The following is a 16,442-nucleotide window of genomic DNA, read 5'->3' on the forward strand; positions in this document are numbered from 1 at the left end:
GCCACTTCCAAGAATTCATTGTTTATATATTACAAAATTAAGAAAAATAAGGGAAGGGGGGGTGGGTCAAAGGGAGAATGAGAATGTTGAAGTGGGTGACAATGACCAAGATGCATTGCATTCATAAGCCTAGTTATATGACACCTTTGTACAATTATTTAAAGATAAACATAAAAATTAAAATGTCGAAAGCACTCATGATATATGGATCTGTTGCATCTTGAAATATCAGATTAGGAATCCTTCAGTTGTTTCGTAGTTGATTATTTATTTGTGTCTGTCTTGATATGGCAAAACTGACTTGAATGGACTCTTCCTCACAGATGATGACTTTGATCAGTTTGATAAACCTGGTGCTGAGCGGTCCTGGAGAAGAAGAGCTGCTGATGAGGATTGGGACAGGTACATACAGGCTGACTCGGTGCTTCTTTCCCCTGGGAATCTGGGCTGACTCTTGGTCCTGCCACTGGGATATGTAGAGATGTTTCTGAGAATGGTGTTGTGGCTTCCTGATGATCTCTGTTCCAAATAAGTCTCCTTTGTGGCCTAGTAAGGGCTCTCCAGGGAGAAGACTGCTTGAGGGGCCATGCCAGACCTGCACTAGCAGTACTGGTATTGACTTTGTGGACACCTAGGACATTCAGTGGTGTAACTGTGTGCCAGTCTGGTTCCTTTTGCTCAACATCCTACCCAATATTTGGATGGACTTTAAAAATTATTACCATCTGAATATATATTGAAATTACCTTTTCCTGATTATTAATAAAAATGAAAGTGCCTTTTTAAGAATGTATAGTGCATGCCAAATACAAACAGTCACACTGAACTCCTGGTAGAAAATTATACTGGGTGAGGGGGGAGGTGTTTTCTGAAGTACATTTCAGGATATTTTTGTTTGTAAATGAAAGTGTACTTTCAAAGAAGTAAGACAACAAAGTTGTTCCTATCCAAATGGTACTCTTGGTGAAATCCTTTAGAGTTCCTGAGTGGAACAAGGAAACCTCTTTCTAGGTAGTGGGCTTCCTTTTTAAATTTCTAGAATAGTTGCTACTCGTTATTGTGGAGTCATATGACTAATCAATACTGAAATTGCCAGGTATGGCCAGGAGTTCATTGCTAAATTTTGTAAGAGTTGATGTAGTTTTAATGTATTTGGTAAACAACTTTGCACATTTACATCTTTTGTAAAGCTCTATCCATCTAACTGAGGCCTACATGAGAAACCATGTTTATTCTATGGGCTGTGTGGTTGGTACTTAGAATTTGGATTCTATAGCCTGACTGAGTTCACGTATTGTGTCACAGCTTCCAGGGAAGTGATCTTGGGCAAGACCGTTGACGTCTTAGAGTTTATGATTTCCCAGTGAAAAATAAAGGTAGTGTGTTTACTTGCTGGAGTTGTTAAGTTTGCTAAGAGCTGTGTCTGTAAAACAGTGCTTAGGAACAGGATGTGTACTGAGTAGATTCTGCTGTGTTGATCTGTAAGTTATACTTGTCCTGTGGGTTTAGTTCTAGTCTCTATCCTGTGGATGAAGTACTGTGCTCTTTTTGGCAGTCCACTTATTTTATAACTGATAGGACTGTTTATCTTTCAGGAATGCTTGTTAAAGAGATTAGGTAGTTACTAAAGTTTTTGTTTTTTTGTTTTTTTTTTTTTAATTTCCACTTGCTGCTGTTGTTGTTGTTGTTGGGCTTAAACTCTTGGTCTGGTCACTGTCCCAGAGCTCGTCAGCTCAAAGCTAGCGCTCTACTGCTTGAGCCACAGTACCACTTCCCGTTTTCTGGTGGTGAATTGGAGATGAGTCTTATGGACTTTCGTGCCTGGGCTGGCTTTGAACTGTGATCCTCAGATCTCAGCCTCCTGAATAGCTAGGATTACAGGCTGCCAGGTGCAGATTTTTTTTTTTTTGCCAGTTCTTCCTGGGGCTTGAACTCAGGGCCTAAGCTCTATCCTTGGGCTTTCTCAAGGCTAGTGCTCTACCATCTGAGCCACAGCACTACTTCTGGCTTTTTCTATGCATGTGGTACCGAGGAATCAAATCCCGGTCTTCGTGCAAGCTACGAAAGCATTCTACTATTAGGCCAAAACTCCTGCCCCATTATTATTATTGTTGTTGTTGTTGTTATTTTTGGTGAGCAAAAGTCACACGTTCTTTCTAGTTTGTTTACTGGTATTTAGTAGCACTTGCTCTTATTACCGTCACAGTTAGTATGCCCAGAGAAATGGGATTGCTTTCTACTTTCAAATACTTAAAGTGACAATGTAGAGGATCGCTCATCTCCAAAGATGTGCCTGTGTATTTTTGTTCATGCAGAGTCAGACTGAAATAGAGATTTTCATTTCTTTTTCCTTTTTTTTTCCCCCTGGTTGTGGGACTTGAACTCTGGTCCTGGGCGTTGTCCCTGTGCTCTTCATCTCAAGGCTACCACCCTACCCCTTGAGCCATACCACCACTTCAGTTTTCTGGTGGTTACTTGGAGATAAGAGTCTCAGAGACTTTTTCAGTGCGGGCTGGATGGCCTGGCTGGCTTTGTACCTGGATCCTCAGATCTCAGCCTCCTGAGTAGCTAGGATTATAGGTGTGAGCCACTGTGCCTGCCCAGGGCAGAAGCCAAGTATAGCAACTTCGCATGAAAGCCCCCAAACTCACCAGGCTTTACCATATTTCAAAGTGACCCATTCACTTTCCAATCCTAATAGGAATAACACTTTGACCTTTCTCTTTTTCCCTCCAGTGAACTTGAAGATGACTTACTTGGAGAAGATTTGTTGTCTGGCAAAAAGGTAATAAGCAAGATACAGATACATCTAAGCAAAATGATGGTCATTGGATTGTACTAAAACATATGCATGGGATGCATAACTAGGAAGTTGGTATATATAAAAATATTGCTAATTGAGTTATTGTTTGCCTTGTATTGCTAGAAACAGAGACATATTTCCAGTCCTGAATTCTTGTTTCAGATACACAGTTGGTTGTTTATTAGTAAGTTCTTGTGTAGTTATAAATCAAGCAATAAATCCTTTAAAGCAAATATTGTAGTTCCAGCTATGCCCAGGGCACTCTGGCCTAGCAGGTACTGGATGTGAGACTTACAATAACATAAAACTTCCTCTTGCTTTAAAGGAGTGTACCATTTGGAAGTTTGATTTTTTGTTTGTTTGTTTTTTGGGTTGGTTGTAGGGCTTGAACTCCTGGCCTGGGTGCTGTCCCTGATCTCTTCAGCTCAAGGCTACCACCCTATCCCTGGAGCCACAGTGCCACTTCCAGTTTTTTAGTGGTTAATTGGAAATAAGAGTCTCACAGACTTCAGTTGGTGCCTAAGCTGGCTTTGAGATCCTCAGATCTCAGCCTCCTGAGTAGCTAGGATAGGATTATAGGCGTATGCCACCTCATCCTGCTTAAGTTTGATATTTTGTATATTTATCACTTTGGGGGGTATTCATAGATGAGCTTGAAGATAAACATACTGAAATACAACAAATGTTCATATAAGTAAGATTAAAAATTTCCCATAAATAAAACATTTAAATCACATTCTTTTGTGTGCGTGTGTGTATATATATATATATATATATATATTTATATTCTGAACTGTAACGATCTATTTTATAGACAAAAGTAGAAACATTAAGAAATGAAAATGAGGGTAGGGAATTTGGCCTAGTGGTAGAGTGCCTGCCTAGAATGCACAAAGACCCAGGTTTAATTTCTCCCTACCACATATGCATAGAAAAAGCCGGAAATGGTGCTGTGGCTCAAGTAGTAGAGCTTTAGCCTTGAGAAAGTCTAAGGACAGTGCTCAGGCCCTGAGTTCAAGCCCAGGACCAGCAAAAAAGAAAAGAAAAGAAAATGAGTCAGGCACTGGTGGCTCACCCCCATAATCCTAGTTACTCAGGAGGCTGAGATCTGAGAATGGTTCAAAGCCAGCTCAGGCACTAAAGTCCATGAGATTCCAATTAACCACCAGAAAACTGAAAATGATGCTGTCACTTAGTGTGGCAGAGTGCTAGCCGTGAGCTGAAGAGCTCAGCAACAGTGGTCAGTCCTAGAGTTCAAGCCCTATGACCAATCAAAAAAAGAGATGAAAAGTTTCCTTTCTCCCTCCCTCTCCCTCCCTCTCCCTCCCTCTCCCTCCCTCTCCTTCCCTCCCTCTCCCTCCCTCTCCCTCCCTCCCTCTCCCTCCCCCTCCCTCCCCCTCCTTCCCCCTTCCTCCCTCTCCCTCCCTCTCCCCATCCCTCCCTTTCCCCCTCCCTCCCTCCCTGTCTCTCCCTCCTTCCTCCCCCTCCTTCCTCCCTCTCCTTCCTCCCTCTCCCTTCCTCTCCCTTCCTCTCCCTCTCCCCCTCCCTCCCTTTCCCCTCCCTCCCTCCCTGTCTCTCCCTCCTTCCTCCCCCTCCTTCCTCCCCCTCCTTCTTCCCTCTCCTTCCTCCCTCTCCCTTCCTCTCCCTTCCTCTCCCTCTCCCCCTCCCTCCCTTTCCCCCTCCCTCCCTCTCTATCTTTCCCTCCCTCTCTGTCTCTCCCTCCTTCCTCCCCCTCCTTCCTCTCCCTCCTTCCTCCCCCTCCTTCCTCCCTCTCCTTCCTCCCTCTCCCCCTCCCCCTCCTTCCTCCCTCTCCTTCCTTCCTTCCTTCCTTCCTTCCTTCCTTCCTTCCTTCCTTCCTTCCTTTTTTTCTTTCTTTTCTTTCTTGTCCTGGGGCTTGAACTCAGGGCCTGGCACTGTCTTTGGACACTTTTTGCTCAAGGCTACTGATCTGCCACTTGAGCCACACCACCACTTCCCACTTATTGCGTGTATGTGGTACCAAGGAATCGAACCCAGGGCTTTGTGCATGCCAGGCAAGCACTCTGCCACGAGGCTATGCTCCTGACCCCTACAGTTTTATTTTTAATAAAATCTTAGTATTCTCAGTGTCAACATAGTTATGTTTAAATATTGTTTTAAAATTATGAAAGCTTATTCCCAACCGCTACATTAAAGCTTGTTACACTTCTAGATTAAGATTGGTCAGTAGTGTTACTGGTAGGCAAGTGTGTGTCTTCTATATTTCAAATAACACAGCAGATTCTAATCTTTTATCTGATTTTTCTCGAATCTCATTGTCCTTTTAAGTTTTGTCTTTAATATTAGTAAAGATATTACAAAAGTATCAGTTTTGCCATTTTTCTAGTAACTTTCTACATTGTATTAGTAGCATTTTCTCTTAATACGTAAATTTTATTTCTTATTTCCAAGCCTATATTTCTTCCTGTGTTTGCATCATACTGATTATTAGCCTCCATATAGCCTAGCTTTGGACTGCCTAGACTTCTTCTTTTGTAACACATGAAGCCAGGAAGGGATACTAACACCATAGCAATTAGACAAACAATACACATTCTTCAACCACCACTAGAAAATTGCAAATGTATATACAAGGTCACCTGTATTTCTGTTTATCTTAAGCCTTGTGCCAAATGTCATCAATTTTCTGTACAAGTGCTTTTTTTTTTTTTTTTGGCCAGTCCTGGGACTTGAACTCAGGGCCTGGACACTATCTTTGAGCTGCTTCTTTTTCTCAAGGGTTGCACTTTGCCATTTGAACCACAGCACCACTTCTGTGTATGTGGTACTGAGGAATCAAACCCAGGGCTTCATGCGTACTTGGCAAGCACTCTACCACTAAGCCACATTCCCAGCCCAGTACCAGTACTTTTGTTTCATCTCTACCCACCCCTTTCCTCCTGAATTAATTTGAAGTAAATCTCAGATACTATAATGATACTTTAATAAATAAATCTCAATATGTTTCTGGGACTTTTTTCTTTGAAAGTTGCCATAAATGTCTGGCCTTGTTTCATATTACATCACTTTTTAGAAATGTTTTGTCAGTTTCTGTTCCTGGTAAGTGCATTTGTTAATTTCTAGAGGTTTTGCTCACTGAATTTGGATACTTAGGTTTGTCCATGACAGACCTGGATCACCCTGTTAGCAGCAGGTAGTTTTACCATCAGAAGTGGCTCAGTTTGGGCCTTAGGCTATTGCCTAACAGAAATTCATTTTGAGTATCTTAAGCTTAGTGTTGTTTGGATGCCACTCCCTTTAAGTAAACTAATTATTAGCCTTTTGTTTTAAGTCTTACTGTAATGTCCTTAGTAGATGAGATCCCTTGGAACTACTTTCAGCTATCAGAATCACTGTAGTTTAAGGGATCGATGCCAAAAAAACCCCCCATTTGCTTCATTTAAGTAAAGGACTAAGTATACTTTTCTTTCATTACATAGAAAAATGTATGCGTATGTGTGAGTGTGCATGTGCCTTTGACCATCTTTTAGAAAAGTAGTAGTAAGGGCCGGGAGAAAAAAAGCAGTAATTTATACATATAAAAGCAATTACAAGCTGGGTACTGGTGGCTCACACATGTAATCCTAGTTACTCAGGAGGCTGAGATGTGAGGATCACGGATCAAAGCCAGCCTGGTCATGAAAGTCCATGAGACTCTTTATCTCCCATTAACCACCAGAAAACCAGAAGTGGCCCTGTGGCTCAAGTGGTAGAGTGCTAATCTTGAGCTGAAGAACTCAGGGACAGTGCCCTGGCCCAGTGTTGCCTGGCCCAGTGTTGAAGTCCCCCATGATCCGGGGGAAAAAAAAGAAAAGAAAAAAGAACTACAGGGCTGGGAGCTTGGTCTAGTGGTGGAGTGCTTGCCTAGCATGCATGAAGCCCTGGTTTCAATTCCTTGGTACCATATACATAGAAAAAGCCAAACGTGGTGCTGTGGCTAAAGTGGTAGAGTGCTAGCCTTGACAAAGAAGGCCCAAGAACAATGCCAGGCCCTGAGTTCAAGCCCCAGGAATAGCAAAAAAATAAAAAGGAAAAAAAAAGACAGAAGGGGAGGAAGGTGCGACCCTCTGTCCCCAAGGTAGAACATTGGACAATGTCTGACACACACGCTACAAATTGGCATTTGGTCATTATGACGAGGCTTCCCAGCTTTCTGGAGGATCAAGTGCCCAGCACTATCACAGACCAAGGAACTGAAAAACTTGAGACCTACATTCTTATTGACCTGTAATAAAATAACTCAAGTACATTCTACCTTCTTCCTTTTGTGTTAAGGTTAGGCTACATTGGATGGTTGTATTTGCTGCTTCTTTGCTTTGCTTGTGGCTTCTGAAAATTAGCCAAGAGAGAGGTAGTGAGGAGGCTGTTGGTAGGACCTTCTCATTGTCTGTGCTGGTACCAAACGGAGGAGACCTGGGTGGCAAGGGTTTTCATAGTATGAATTAGACACATTGAGTGTAATCGTTCCCTTTTGTAACAAGTTTTTCTTTTCATAGAAGTGACACTCATTAATTAGATTTCTTATTTTAATTAGAATCAGTCGGATTTGTCAGATGAAGAGCTGAATGATGATCTTTTACAGAGTGATAATGAAGACGAGGAAAATTTCAGGTACTCAATATTAACTCGTTAAGATGTTCTTTATTTAACTAAATTGATTGGAACCACTTATAATTATAATAGAGTTTAATTGAATAATGTGATATTGTCTTTGATGAGTAATTATATTTTTAATGGATATTAGTATATTCTGAAGCCCATATGGATTTTTCCAAAAATAAATGACAAGTTGAAAATCATTTTCTGTTTGATGCAGGTCATGAAAGCTCAGTACCTGATATATTTCGTTGTTTAAATTCACACAGTGAGACCAAAGGAGGATATTGTTAGAAGAGGATCACAGCTTAATAGCTATGTGCATGTGATCATATAAAATGATTTTAATCAAAATGAACTCCAAGACACAGAAACAATAGGATTTTTCATTTTATTTCTTGTGATTTCTGTTTTTCCCCCTTTTGTTGCTGTTCTTGATTTCTGTACTTTTTGTCTTATATGTAAGTTAATCTGTTTGGGAGCAGGTAAGGGGATGCACAGACATAGTGGAAAAAATGTGAAATGATTCAGCAGTGATAGTCACTAGACACTTGAAAATGAACTGTGTAGCTTGAGGGGGAGAGGGTTTGGGAAAAAATTTGGAGAAAACGGGGAAGAGGTGACATTGTTCAAAAAGAAATGTACCCATTACTTGACCTGTGTAACTAATCCCTCTGTACATCACCTTTACAATTAAAAAGAAAAATAATTTCTTTCTTTGGTGGTAGGGCACTTACCTCAGATTTACCTAAGTAGCTGCAGTTGGATAATACTGCCTTTTACTCTTACTTATTTACTCTCATTATTAATACATATTTCTTCACTGAGTTATTATTGTAGAGAAATCTACTTGGTAATTCACTGGTAAGTGGGATTTATTTTTTATTTTTATTTCTTTGTGGTACTGGGGTTTGAACTCAGAGTTTTATACTTGTTAGGCAGATACTCTACAAGTTCCAGTCGTTCCCTCAGCCCTTTTTGCTTTTTATTTTCAGAGAATTTCTTCCACTTTTTTTGTCCAAGTAGGCAGCAGACCTCTTTTCTTATCTACACCTCCCTGTGTACCTGGGATTATAGGCTTCATGACTGCTTCAAGCTTGTTCTTTGCTATTTTGGCATGATCTTCCTGTCTCTGTCTCCCAAGTAGTTGGGATTATAGGTATAAGCCACTGTACCTGGCTCAAAATGGTTTTCAGCTGTGTGAGGAAACATTGGAAAACTGAATACATGCTTCTTGATATAACTAGCAAATTGCCATGTTTTATTGAGTTGTAAGTTTGTAGCAGATATTCTAAGCTGTTTTTTTTTGTTTTTTTTTTTTTTTTTGCCAGTCCTGGGCTTGAGCTCAGGGCCTGAGCACTGTCCTTGGACTTTCTCAAGGCTAGAGCTCTACCACTTGAGCCTCAGCACCACTTCCGGCTTTTTTCTATGTATGTGGTACCGAGGTATCGAACCCGGGTCTTCATGCATGCTAGGCAAGCATTTTAACCACTAGGCCAAACTCCCGGTCTTGTTGTTGTTTTTGGTGGTGGTCATGGGGCTTGACGTCTGGGCCTGGGTGCTGTCCCTGAGCTCTTTATCTCAAAGCTACCACCCTACCCCTGGAGCCATAGTACCATTTCTGGTTTTCTGGTGGTTAATTGGAAATAAGAATCTCACAGACTTTGGTGCCCTGGCTGGCTTTGAACCATGATCCTCAGATCTCAGCATTCTGAGTAGCTAGGATACAGATGTGAGCCACTGCCCTCGGCTTGTAAGCTTACCTTTTATAGGTAAAAAGTTACTTCAAGATTTTTCTACCAGTTCAATAAATTTCTCAATTGTGTTCTTTGACATTTTTGTTATGTCTTGAGTTAGGTTGGTCTTGACAACACAGTGGCTTGAAGTCTATGTGGTATATTAAGTTTTGTGTCAGAGTGGGATACTTAATATGTCCCAACACAAATTTGTACAATCTTGCATTTGAAATATGCATTTCTTTACTGTTGGTCCTTTAAGGATATGATTAATAGATAAATAGTAAACATGTTTCTTCCTGTGGTTGACTTGGTTGTTTTGGTCAGTCTACGGCTGCCAGGTGGAGGTGCTGTCTGCGTGGGAGGTTTGTTACTACTGCAGTGTGGCACAAAAGGGGCTGTCATTTACTTCTTGTTAAATAAGAGTGCATTTAGCAGTTACTTGAATAACTTGGTTGGTGTAGTTTAATCTTTGTAAGAACTCATTTATGTCTTGATCAAGTTTTGAGCTCTGCTCACAGTGGTTTTCCTTGTTTGTATTCTCATTCTCTTTAGTGCTCAAGGTGTCACAATTAGTCTCAATGCCACCTCTGGCATGGTTACATCGTTTGAGCTGTCTGACAACACAAACGACCAATCTGGAGAACAGGAGTCTGAGTATGAACAAGGAGAGGATGAAGTAGCCTACCACAAACCTGACGGACGAGAATTGTATACTCAGGAATACACAGAGGAAGGACAGTACGAAGGCCATGGTACAGAATTAACAGAAGACCAAATAGAATATGGGGAAGAGCCAGAGGAGGAGCAGCTGTACAATGATGAAGTGCTGGACATCGAAATCAATGAACCTTTAGATGAATTTACAGTGAGTCTTTTCTCCTTTGTGTGGCCAAAGATAACATGGCTTCCTGCTCTTAGGTTTCTAGACAGATTTGAAATCTGTTTTACCTCCCTTGGGAGGAAGAGAAATTAGACCTTATTATCACTGTCTGCCAGTTTCTTTATCTGAGCTATGACAAAGTTTGTGTTGACAGCTTGTTTGGCCAGAGGTAATGCTCTTTTGTCATTCTGGAAGGCTGCAAAGAATTGTGACCTTGAGGATTGTACCCTAAGGAAGAAAACAGCTTTGTGTGGTGGAGATGCTCTGTCAATTGTTAGAAGTACTTAATGCAGGGCTTTATCCAGGCTTTAGACAAGATCTGATAAAGTCCTTCTAAGGTGAAAAGATTATTGACCTGCTAAAGACATCTTTAAGGTGCTAATATTCCAGAGTGATTGATGTCCTGTTCATTCATCTTTTTTTGTAACTGAGAACTGTCCAAACTTGAATAAAGAGATTGGATGTTATAGAAAATGTCACATATAATTTCTTATCTCTAATCAGCAAGCAAAGATTGTGCTGATTTTATTTCAGAAAGATTTTCTTAAAGTTGGACCATCTGGAAAGACAAAGGCAGTACTGTAAGTTTGCTCATGTGTCACAGTGATTTCTCTAAAGAGATTTGCTTTTTCAGTTTAAGCTCATAATGACATTGCTATAGGAGGGAAGTGACCTCAGCACTTGTGTAGAGCCCTTGGGTTTTCGGAGCACCAGGTTCCCACTGAGGCCCAGTGGAGCTGGGAGCCTTTGGAGCACCTGGGAGAGTAGTTCTTGGCTGGGGCCTCATTCTCAGGGTGTGTTATCATTTGAAAACGATGCTCACAGTCTACTGAGGGTGGTTATTTTTATGTATACATGCATACTTTAAGTCTGTTTAACTACACGAAACCTGAGTATATTGAGTTCCAGTCATGATTGTGCTTATGTGTCTTAGAAGTTTGCTTTCTTTCTGAATGCCAGTCCTTTAGAAAAGGTGTTATTGGTTTGGTTAATAGAGTCATGGAAAGGCATTATGGGGATGTTTCATCCTGTAGCCTCAAAATGATGTAATAAAACGATTTATAAAAATTATGTCAAGACCTTATGAATTGGTCTATAAGATCAGTGCTGGGTTCTTTCCCATTTTAAATTCAGTTGTGCAGCATATTTTTACTGCTGAACCATAAAACATGTGAAACTGCTCATGAAGTTAGAATTTACTTGGACAGATGACTTTGAGGGTAGTGCTTGATCGAGCATTTCTTACTTGGCATTCCTGAGTTGTAAAGAGAAATTTCTTCTATGTTCTGCCTAAGGGTTGTAATAAAATTCAGTCTTAATTGTCCAGTGTATGTGGTGTGAGATTCAGATGTCAGAAGTAATCAAATTTGGTGATTAAAACATTTTCATAGAATTCTTCCACATTAAAATGCATTATTTTTGTCAGAATTACAAAGAGTAAAATTGTACTTAGGAGTTCTGAAAGTGTCCCAATGTTTTCATAGAGGTTGTCACCTTGGAATGTGGTCATCTTGGACTGTGAGATCTCTGTATCTGAAGGTTGTTCTGTGAGCAAGTCTTGTGTGGCAGCTAGGACCATCATTCACCATCATATCATTCCTCACTGGGGTGGTGTCTGAAGATTGTGTTGTAGAGGAATTAAACTGGAATACTCCATTCTTGCTGGACAGTTGCAGGCCTCTCTCATGTTTTTTTTTTAAGGCTGTCTGATTTGTAGAATATTTATTTGTCCTTAGACTAAGAAACAAATGAGTAGACTGGGCCCTTGTGGTATGGGGCTTATTACATGGTTTATTTATCTGGCTCCTTGTTGTAATTAGATTTGTTAACCTGGTCTCTAAAGCCAGATTTAAATTCTGAAATGGTGGCTCCATGAGTGTGTTTGTTTATGTGCCAAAGTAACTTTAACTCTGAATTTTGCTGATACTGTACTTGAGATAGTGATTTCATTTCAAAATTTGTATTCTTGTTGCAGAAAGGGCTATATATTGCTTGGTCATCAATAAAATGGTAAAAGTTATTTGTTGATTATGAATATTGTAGTGAAATCAGTGTATTTAGGACTTGGAAAAATAAACAAATTGAGATTCAAAGCATTCATTGTTTTGTAAAAACACTTTCAGATATACAATTTTGGGGTAACAGGTTCTTTTTATACCAGTGAGAGTTAAGGGTTTAGCCTATCTGCCATTGTATAGTGGCTGGAATTTTGATCTGAATCAAAATCTGATCTAGTTGTTCTGCTAATGGTGATTCTAGAGTAATGGTGTTGGTTCTTTTTCCTGGGATGTGTTTCTTCTAGAAGTAGAACAGAGTATGGTCAGATCACCTTGAGAGGCAATTTGGAAATGGATATAGTTTCCTCACTTGGACATAGCTGCTTTCTTGGGGGTATGGACAAGACTGTCATATATACTACGTGGGAGGTTGTGAGAGTCTGAAGGTGGCACATTTTTTTAGGATTGGCTGCTTCTGCTTTATAACCATTTTACTGTACAATTTTAGCATGAAGCCTCTGGGGAAGCCTACCTTTGCTAAATAGGATCAGCTCTGAATTTGCTCATAATATAGGAGCAACCCTGCTTTCTTTAGCAGTGGTAATCTCCAGTCAGCTTGCCTGCTTCCTTCCATGAGCCCAAAAGGGCCGGCTGATTTGCCCCTAGCATTTCATGCAAAATGTAGAGTCAGCTCTTTGCTCAAGGGAGGGCTTGATGGAGAAGCTAATACAATCTGAGATTTTCAGAGAGCACCATGTTGAGTGAGATTGTTCACAGTTTTGGGGTCTCTTACTGTAAGATTGGTGAGAGTGGGCATGATTTCAGCCCCTTCTGCTGCCAAGCTCCTCAGCAGAGCACTCGCTCAGGTTTGCCAAGGCTGCTTTTCCTGGGGTGTATATGAGAAAGAGCTATTAACAGGACACTTGGGCCTGAAACAGAACCCTGTTGCAAACTGTGGCAGGCAACTAGGCCATCATGATACCATTATACTTGTTTGCATGAAAGCAAAGGAGGTGATCCCTGCTTTGTGCTCAGTCAGGTAACTAAGATAATGCCAGGTGAGTCATGAGATGAAAAGTGCTTAAAAAACACTCAAAAGCTTGGTGAGAAACCATTTCTTCTCTTTAATGGCTGTTAGGATGAAGAATACTTGCAGGCTTATGGTGGGCACCAAGGGCTGCGAGCACAGGAAGACTGTGCGGCTGAAGATGACTTAGATGAGATTACTGATTCCCAGGTTGCTCCTGAGACCCACGAGGTATTTGTTAAACTTCTAAAGTTTCCTGGGTGTTTCCCCTCCTCCCCCTTTCAGGTGTAAAACCAGCATCTTTAGAGCCTCAGGGAAAAGGTGAACTCTTTCCTTGAACTGTCAGTATAGTAACATACTCAAGCTTTCTAGACCCCCAGAGGAATGAGTTCTGGTATGCCATGGTTTCAGGAAAGTTTGAGTATTAGTATTATACATTTATTTAGGGTTATGTGTTTCAACAATGTAAAAGTGCTTAGAAAGCAGTATTGTAATAATTTTTAATTAGTATTAGTTAATTGGAACCATTATTCAAAAAGTAATTTTAAAAATATTCCCTGTGTCTGGGATCTATCTTAGGAAGAGGCCTGCTTGAAGGAAGCTAGATTCTCCTACCCTCCAGGCACACCTTCTTGTCTGATGGTGGGGGGGAGGGGAAAGACATTATTCATTCATGGGATGTACAGACAGAGGTTCTGTTACCCAGGATCCTGTGAGGGGTGGGCCAGGTCCTCTTCCTCCTTCCCTCCCCCCTTCCCCATAATATGGAAGAAGTGACAGTCTTCTAAGAGGTTAGGGCTTTGGATTGTCCAGTGCTATTCTCATTGAGAATGGACCTTTGTGGCTAAACTCTTAGGCTACAGTGCCATTGCTCAGCCTTGTGTAAGGTGTGTGTTGTGTATATCCATCCATCCATCCATCCATCCATCCATCCATCCATCCATCCATCCGTTTGTCTGTCTCTCTGTGTCCTGGGGCTTGAACAAAGGACCTGGGCACTGTTCCGACCTTTTATGTTCTGGACTTAAGTACTGACCCACTTGAACTACAGCTCCACCTCCAGCTTTTTCCTTGTTTAACTGGAGATGAAAAGTCTCAAGGACTTTCCTGCCTGGCTGGCTTTGAGCTATAGTGCTCAGATCCTAACCCCCTGGGTAGCTGGGATTATAGGCTTGAGCTTCCAGCATCCGACTTCTTGTTGGTGTTCTTAAGAAGATGTCCTTATTAGTATTTACTTCTCAAAAATTTTCCTTAGTGTAGTTTTCCTGGTCTCAGGATATCACCAAGGCTGATACTTACAGGCTTAATGTGGGCTCTTTTTCCTAATCCACCAGAAGCACATGTGCTGGTACAAACAGAATTGGCTCCTGGATGTATTCCGTCTTCCCTCTTAGAGCTACAGTTGATGCTATTTGAAACAACTTGAGAAAACTTAGAAAAAACTAATAGTACAAGGGACTCTCTACCCAGAGTCTCCCTTTGTAGAAAAATATGCGTTTATCCAAGGAACCACAACAGAGCTAAAGGAGAAAGCTCAAAAAGGCAGGTACAAGCAGGCCTGGTACCCTGCTTACTTTGGTAGCACAAAGGTCAGACCAGCCTGGTCAAACCCTGTAAGGAGTGACTAGGTGAAAGATGTCAGAGAAAGAAAATTATATTGTGAAAGCAAGGCACCTAACAGGTAGGATGTATTCCCGGAGGAAGCCCAAGGACTTTGATGCCCATTAATTTTGTGCGCTTTTCTAAAATTATTATTAGTTTGTGCTATTTGAAAGTTTTTGTTTTAAAGAAATCTTTATTGCCCTTCCTGTTCTTTTATACTTGAAGATGATGTCCATAAACTTTGGGTTGTAAAGTATGTTACATTGCCTGGTGCCTCCTAGAAGTGACAGCCTGTGGCTTGTACATCTAGATAACTTGAACTTTAGTTTTGGAAATACATTTATTAAACTATTAAAAACACAAATGGCTACTTGTCTTCCAGTGTTCAGTGCTTTCTGCAAGTGGGAAAAGGGAAAGGGGAGAAAAGACTGAAGGAACTGACAGGCATACCTCCAGGGGAGGAAAGGAAGGAACATTAGTAAACAGACAAAAATTTTTTTTTTCTAAGTGAAAGCATAATGTGGTAATAGGCATAATAATCTTCAGATAGGTTGAAAATGATTCTTTTTTGGGGGGTAAAGTGGGATTTCTTTTTAAAGCAATATGGAATCTCAGATGAGAAATTTCGGTGTTAACCTTCATGTACATATCTATAGTCATCCTTCCCCCAGTCTCGATGTATTGGGAGAAAGCATTTCTTTTTTTTTGGGGGGGGTGGTTGGTCATGGGATTTGAACTCTGGTCCTGGGTTCTGTCCCTGAACTCTTCAGCTCAAGGCTACTGCCCTACCCCTTGAGCCACAGCACCACTTCCCATTTTCTATTGGTTAATTGGAGATAAGAATCTCACATTCTTTAGTGCCATTCTTTAGTGCCTGCCCAGGCTGGGTTTGAATCCAGATCCTCAGATCTCAGCCTCCCAAGTAGCTAGGATTACAGGCGTGAGTCACTGCACCATGCAGGAGAGAAAGCATTTTTAATCATTAAGCCATTAGGCTTATCTACAAGACCCTACCTCCCCCCCCCAAAAAAACAAAACAAAACAAAAACAACAACCAAATACTAGTTTTTTAAATCTAAAAGTAGTGTCAAAAAATGCCTGAAGGCATTTAGGATTTGCTATTGGCCTCAGCATTAATCAGGTAGGTAGCAAGTCTGGTTCCTCGGATTTATATAGTAGGCTCCAGGCTTTGTGCCTGTTGGTGGATTGCAGGGAGACTGGAAAGGATCCAAGGTCACCCTTTGGGACTGAAATGGTTTAGGGTTCTCACCTATCACTCATAGACCTCAGTAATTAAACCTCAGTCATGGCACTTCCTGTTAATGGGCAAGTAGAGATGAGCGCTCTAGCAAGGTGATGGCACGTTCAACTGAAATTGGGAGCTTTGGTACTGAGGGAAAATAGGTTAATGTCTGATAGCTTAGATTTTTGGAGTTAGGAGTTTCCAAGCCATATGGGGAAAATGTGATTTGATCCTAAATGGACTTAAACACTGTAATCAGAGTTCGACAAATGACAGATATGGAGAAGGACTTGCATACATGCCTGAGGATGAATATTTTAGTACTTAAAGCTATTTAGTCAGAATATAAGAATATTCAGTACATTGTACATTTAGTGTATTTGCATAACATGCTATAGAAAGAAGGGCAGAGAATGTGAGGAAGTAATTCAAAAGAATAAGCAAATGAAGAAATAAAAATTACAGCAAAATGTTTGTATGTGTAAATCTATCCCATCCCCTACAAGCCAAAATCTAGATAAAGACGAAAGTTCAGTA

The 16,442-nt window shown here is 40.8% G+C and overlaps 1 protein-coding gene across 5 annotated transcripts in view; it reads left to right on the forward strand.

Annotated features, from left to right (window-relative positions):
- The window catches only part of Rbm33 (RNA binding motif protein 33), an 87,236-nt gene that overhangs the window by 8,876 nt on the left and 61,918 nt on the right, over nt 1-16,442 (forward strand). For 3 of the 5 annotated variants that reach the window (XM_090333602.1, XM_090333603.1, XM_090333604.1), the window contains exons 2-6: nt 324-402; nt 2,737-2,785; nt 7,356-7,432; nt 9,709-10,021; nt 13,172-13,291. In XM_090333602.1, coding sequence (XP_090189728.1) covers nt 324-402; nt 2,737-2,785; nt 7,356-7,432; nt 9,709-10,021; nt 13,172-13,291 — 638 coding nt within the window. The remainder of the gene's footprint in view (nt 1-323; nt 403-2,736; nt 2,786-7,355; nt 7,433-9,708; nt 10,022-13,171; nt 13,292-16,442) is intronic. The other 2 variants (XM_090333605.1, XM_090333606.1) reach the window with 1 other exon arrangement.

Source organism: Megascapheus bottae, chromosome 5 (assembly GCF_031878675.1).
Source record: "Megascapheus bottae isolate mThoBot1 chromosome 5, mThoBot2.hap1, whole genome shotgun sequence".
Taxonomy (NCBI): domain Eukaryota; kingdom Metazoa; phylum Chordata; class Mammalia; order Rodentia; family Geomyidae; genus Megascapheus; species Megascapheus bottae.